Here is a 6593-nt window from a genome sequence, read left to right as displayed (position 1 = left end):
TGAAGATTGATTGAGCAGCACAGATAAGTGACGTGTTGTCTTATTTTTAATGCAGCCAAACCAAAACAAACCCGAGACTTCTGTCAGGATGCAATGTAAGTTACAACATACAATGATATTGTAATGCAAATGCACAGAGAATGCAGAAAGACATCTTTGAGTTTCTGTAATCTGTCTTTAGTGAAAATGAGGTCCCTGGTGACAAAGAACTTGAAAGGAACCTAAAGATACAAGTAGAGACTTATTAAATGTTAAAGAGTTAATAAAAGGGTGTGCAGTGCAAATATAAAACATACAGTTTTCAGAATATACAAATATAAACATACAAAATGTATAAACAAAAGAAAAAGGAGAAAAACGAATAGCCTTACCAATGACTAGTAGCAGTTATCCAGCTGCAGCTGAGATTCCAGCATAGTCTTGACAGCCCCTTCAAGTAGTGATATCTTCCACAAATGACTGACCAAGGGAGTTGCTTGGGCTTGCTTATTTAAACCTAGGTGTTTTTTCTTCCACACCCTGACTGTGATGTCACTGAGAGGAGGATGTTCACCTGCTAGCTCTCCCCTCCATAATTCTTGATAGGATGATGGAATAATTGCCTCCAAGCAACTGGGCACTTCGTTATCTCTCACCCCAGACCACAAAGGATGGGTATATGCCCAAGACTGGTGGTGTTAGAAGAAGTAGCCCCTTTGACCCTATCCTGTTAGAGAGGGCTTAAAACTATGCGTTCTGTCCAAGCTATTGAGAAATATATGATTCCTTTGTATCAATTGTTGCACTTTTGTCTCTCCACTTTGCCAGTTAGATGTTCCTTTTGATCCTATACACAGGATACATTGGTCTGAAAGGTGAGACTGGCCACACTCTCTGCATACACAAACTCTACATTGAGACATTTGAACTTCATGATCCCCTTCAGGCCTTCCTGCCAGTTGGCATGTCCCTATTGAGACTCTAAATGAGATTGTGGGAGTACTCACCTGCTCCGTATCTCTTGGTGCCCCAGCCCGGTCCGTCTGAGCCGTGTCCCTGTATGTTTAAAGGGGCATGGAAGCCCAGATTCCACAACTTTTGGGTGGCCTGATACACCCATCCATATGTCCCAATGCTGTATCATATGTGCCACTCTGCCGGAAGCTGTCGGAGGGGAGTACACGTTTATTTTTTAAATCCCTCCCCAGCCCCGCAAATAAATTCTTATTACAGTCGGCCAACCCATTTAACCACCTGTTCAAACACTGGCACAGCGAAGTCTCAGTAGATCTACACCTGGTTCATCTTAATGAATTTAAGATGGTCTACAGGCAGATCCTCTTGTTGTCACAGAACACACTCTGGCAGGACACTTGCCACAGGGTAGGCCAGCCCCTATAAGGCATAGAGGGGCAAGCTTGGGCCACGTGTCCAGTTTACCAACCCAGAAATTGAATAGAAAAGACACCCATTACAAGGAGACGTGTCATCAGATACTCATCCATCATGTGAGTCTGCTTCCTGCTTATTTGAATCCATATCCAATAATGGCACTGGTGGATGTTGCAGAGAATGGAAAACTGTGTTGCACGTTGTGGCCATTCTAACCCTTCCTTCCAAGATGGTGCTGTTGACCCTGCTGCTTTGGCATCTTCCAGATGAGACCACCACCTGGTGGGATCACCACATGTAAAGGCAGTGATTGGGAACACCAACCAGCAACCTGGCGTGGGACTAAAACAGTTTTTTAGATCATTTAGTCTCACGGCTGTGCTGGAAATGGTGAAGCTGGTCGAACGCTGACTGGATGAGGAGGTAGGAGAAAAGGAAGAGGAGAAGCTGTAACCAGAGGCAAGGAGTGATGTCCTCCAATCCTTGGTGGTGGAAGTATATGTGCCACAATAAATTCTGCCTTCCGGCCCAGCCACCACTACATTAACCCAGTAGGATGTTAAGGAGATTAACGTCCATGCCCACTTAGCAACATATCCATTGTGATGTGCATTTTGTGACTGGCATTGCACAGTGCAATCTTAGCATCTCCACAACCTGTTGATGTTGGGGCGCAGATTTCGTCATTGGGTATTTCTTGCCAGAAGAGGATTTTCAATTTAAAAATATTAGCTGAAATAAATAATAAAATATCCAGGAAAGATGGAAAATGTAACATAAAAATATGGAGGAGCCACTAATGTGGCATACTCCCGTATATGCCACAAAGTCACAGAGTCAAAGATATAAAATTAGTGCTCTACTCCTTATACTGTTTGTTAAATGGCTAGAGCCTCTCACCACCTCTTCATGGACTGGAAATAAAAGATATCCCCGACTCCTTGCATCGCCAATCGTCCTCCTTTAGTGGGTTGAAACACAATCCTCGTCTCGTTACCGTGTGCAAGGTGTGTTCCCAATCCTACATCAGGAGGTATGCGAAAGGATAGTGCAGATTGCCAGGTTCAAAAAGGAAATAGTATTTATTGTATATACTCACATATTCCAATTTAAAAGCGCGCATGTAGTAAAAGCATAAGACGCCTAAAACGTCTCGCCCGACCCAGGTTTCGCCTATTCAGGCTATTAGCTGACTGGTTATCAGTAAAATTGTATTAAAGATTTCCAATCGAAATAGTAGACATTTACAGGATGTGAGAAGCAGTGAACAGTTCACCAAAGTATATTTCTAAGAGGTGACATTGACATTAAACTTCCGCTAGATGTCAGTAGCAACCCATGCAATCCACACTGGCAAAGGAATCAATCCACAGATATCCATAAATTAAAGGGAACCTGTCATCAATAAGCTCATTTCTATATGAAGACAGGTTCTTCTCTCCCTCACTCATCACCGCCCCCCCTCTCATACACAACCTTACTGCCACAAACAATTCTGAAAAGGGAAGGGGGGCGGGAGGGGGTCAGTTCAAACAAGAGTTGCTTATGGCAGTGAGCCGACACAAGGGGATGGGGGAGAGCAGGGGAAAGGAAGAAGAAATTGAGATTGGCCACTTGTACCTTATGAACTCTCTACCTCATCAACATCCCAGGGGCTATTGGAACCTGTCATCTTATAATCATATAAAAATCACCTGATGACAGGTTCCCTTTAATTTATGGACATCTACGGATGAATTTTTTTGCCAGTGTGCATTGCAATGGTTGTTACGGACATGATAAGAATTTCATGTAAATAACATCTTTAGAAATATATACGTCACTCTCCCACTGTATAAGTCTACTATTTCTGTAGAAAATTCTTATGGTTTAGTACACTGCAATATAATAGAAAGCCTACGCTATCAGTAGCATCACAGTAGTGAAGTTTCCAACTGTATTTGTTTGTCACAAGTTATTACAATAAATTTGGAACTGGTGACTATAAACACTTGAGGAGACTTAGCCCCTTCATGGTCAAGGGAAAGGTTGATGTACATTACAGCTATGGAGTTTTTTAACATTTATTTATTACAGGTTACATTTTGGCAGAGATTACCCTCTCATTATCCCAGTTAGTGGACATCTAGGCATCTAGTCTAAACTAGGAATCTAGTTAAAAGACTACCAGGGAGATTAATCAGGTTAATATTGATGATAAAGGTAGACCGTCTAAAACAGTTTAAATTGTACATACACAATACCAATAAAATAAAATCGTAGTTCCATAAAAGAAATACACTCTACAAGTTTGTTATCTATAAAGTATTTATTTTCTTTTAAGTTAAACAATTTTCAATGATGCTTTGAATTTATAAAATGAACATGTACAGGCCCCTGACAATAGACACAGTTTTATACCAAAGCCAATTAAAAGAACTGTTACTTAACTATAGCTTTCAGTTTAAAAAAAAATTACTTCATTATTATGCCCACAATAATGAGAATGCATTACAACAGACATTCTAAAAATCTGCTTACAGCAGTAGGAGTCTTAATGGTTGTTTCCTTAATGGATAGAAGGATAGGAAATCACAAGAAAAGGACTTTGGCACATGATATCATGTAAACATACTGAGACATCAAAAGTAATTATCTCACCACCAAATTGGGTATATAAATGATAAAAAAAATAATGTAATTAAGTGTTCCTTTTCAAAAGTCAAGCATTCAAAATTTGACTAGGTTTAGAAATTCATGATAAAAGATTATTCTGGCTTATACCGCAATATACTCTGGTGAACCACCTGACTGTAACAAGCTTACTATTTGTAGGCTATTGGCATATTAAACTGTTTGCCGAGAAATCAAATAATATGTCTTTCAACATTTCATTCAATGGCATTATGATCTAGATATAATTTATTATAATTGCAAAACATAGGGTGTGGCTACAGAATGGTTTTATTGAACTTTGGTGGATGGAATGGTAAGATATAAAAATAAAAGAGAAATAACCAAACAGATTGGTTATAACCAAAAAAAAAAACAAAAAAAAACACACACACAAATGTTTTCAATAACATTCACTGGTAATTGATACAAATTATTGTAATTGGCAGAAATGACAGTCATACAGAATATAGATCTTAATAGTCAAGTTAAATACAGTTGATAGGTTAGATAGATTGTAGCCAACGCCACATCACAAAATGCTCCTGGGAGTACAGTGATCAATAACTTAGAGCTTGTAAAATCTGTTCATACACACTGGTTGGAATCAGTTGACAACGTTTTATACAGAATGTTCCTGACACCTACCACAGAGGGAAACAAGGATTAAATATTCCCGGATCTCAAAAGCGCTTCAGAATCTCTGTAAAAATAAATGCCAGGTTTTTCTAGCAGCGCCAAATTGCCAACTGTACCAGTAAACATGAATAGTTTTTTTTTTTTCCTGGGGGGGGGGGGGGGGTGAATGACTGTTCTCAGCTTTATTATGCTTACATCCACTTTAGCAGTGCTGACAAACATTGGGAAAAAATGGGTACCTATATGGTTATTTACAAATGTTGACCAATTGTGATATGTAACCATCTTCTCCACATACAGGGTTGATAAATCTTTTTTGAGTATTGGGGGGGGGAAAAAAAACAAAAAAAAAAAACACCAGCCATAATCACTGAAGGGCATTAGACAGGCACTGTACAAGAAGGCTTGGAAAAAATTACAAAAAATAGGCCCTTGTTATATCTGTTCTGTATAAACTTCACATCATTACTTCGTTAAAGCCCAAACACATGATGACTGCGGCACAAAAGAGCACATAAATTTACAAAAAGAAAAATGACTAGTAATGCAGACTGTAGTTGCCCAAATTGTAAATTACAGACATTTTAGTTCAAGGTTCTGTTTTTAATTAAAAAGTCCAGAGGAGCAGTCGTAAGAAAAGATAATCTACAGTAACATCTTGTCTAGAGAAATTTTCCCATACAACCTACTTTATATTTTGTTCAGTAGACTGCTTTTCCTAAAACTTCATGTTTAATGCCAATAAAATAATAAAAACTTACCTCAACACAACTTAATGTACATACAATCAATCATTATCTTCCAGCACCCTGTGCCAATGCCAAAAGGGTTCCAAATTTAGAATTCTCCCCCCCCCCAAAAAAAAAACTATTGCATTGCTATAGTCTTGTAATGTTTGTTCTTTGTGAAGAGCTACAGACATGGAGAGAATTAAACATTGCACATGTTTACATGTTTTGCTTGAAATATAGAAATTAGGGAAAACAAGCAAAAGCTAAAAAACAACTTGTCTTCACAGATAGTTATTTCTAAATCACGCACTGCAAGATATGATGTTGCACTCCATTTATCATTTCAAGTGTATACCTCTATTCCAGCATGTTTTAAACTAGAAAGTTTTGCAGTCTATTCATTTAGAGGGCACAGGCCTATGTGCAACATTGAAATACTTTTCATACTCACAACACAGGAGTGTAGACGGCCCTGGTTTGTTTTCTCTTCTCCACAGCTCTCAAACCCACTGAACAAAGTTGGAATACTGAGGTATATAAATCCGCAGAAAGTTCTACATATACATCTGCTATGCATTCATAATTGATGTCCATGAAATGATGGTCATTCCCCCCACCCTTTTGCCACCTCTTGAGACGTCTACTGTTGTAGATTGAGTGAAAATTTCCATTGCTGTGATAAAGAAGGGCTGCAAGCTTCTACTGTTAGACCACCAGTTTTGGCATTCCGACTGTCTAGGCAAAAGTTGCTTCCAACATGCCTTAATTTGGAGTTGTTTTCAATTTGCTCCCATTTCTAAAATAAAATAGACACTGAATGGTAAGAAAATATCACAGGTAACTGCATCAATCTAGCACTACATATTCTTTACAAAGGATGGAGGACCTGCATGCCAGATTTGTACAATCTGTCAAATGTGGTTGGCTCCTCTCTGCAAGAAAGGGCATCTACTGCAAAGTGAGACTTGATCATGCATTATAAGAAAAATCTTTTCATTTTCCTACAACGATGATGAAACAGAAAAGTTTGGAGTCAAAGGCACAATTTTAAGAATAAAACTTCTTTTTTTTACCACATCAAATTAAATAGTACAATCCATGCAAGTGACAATTGTTTTGGCTGCAGGAAAGCCAGACTTGAGAAAAGCCCTGAACAGCCAATTGTCTCTAATCTATTGTGCTTTTTAATCTTATGTCACA

At 38.6% G+C, this 6593-nt stretch overlaps 1 protein-coding gene across 1 annotated transcript in view; it reads right to left on the bottom strand.

Annotated features, from left to right (window-relative positions):
* Positions 1 to 4813: 4813 nt before the first annotated feature.
* Positions 4814 to 6593, bottom strand: part of GALNT2 (polypeptide N-acetylgalactosaminyltransferase 2) — a 78795-nt gene continuing 77015 nt past the window's right edge. Inside the window, exon 16 of the mRNA XM_072141168.1 lies at positions 4814 to 6189. Within this exon, the coding sequence (XP_071997269.1) occupies positions 6034 to 6189 (156 nt within the window). The 3' untranslated portion in view covers positions 4814 to 6033. The remainder of the gene's footprint in view (positions 6190 to 6593) is intronic.

Source organism: Engystomops pustulosus, chromosome 3 (genome assembly GCF_040894005.1).
Source record: "Engystomops pustulosus chromosome 3, aEngPut4.maternal, whole genome shotgun sequence".
NCBI lineage: Eukaryota > Metazoa > Chordata > Amphibia > Anura > Leptodactylidae > Engystomops > Engystomops pustulosus.
The sequence above is the reverse complement of the archived record's forward strand: the minus strand, read 5'-3'. Positions and strand labels throughout refer to the sequence as shown.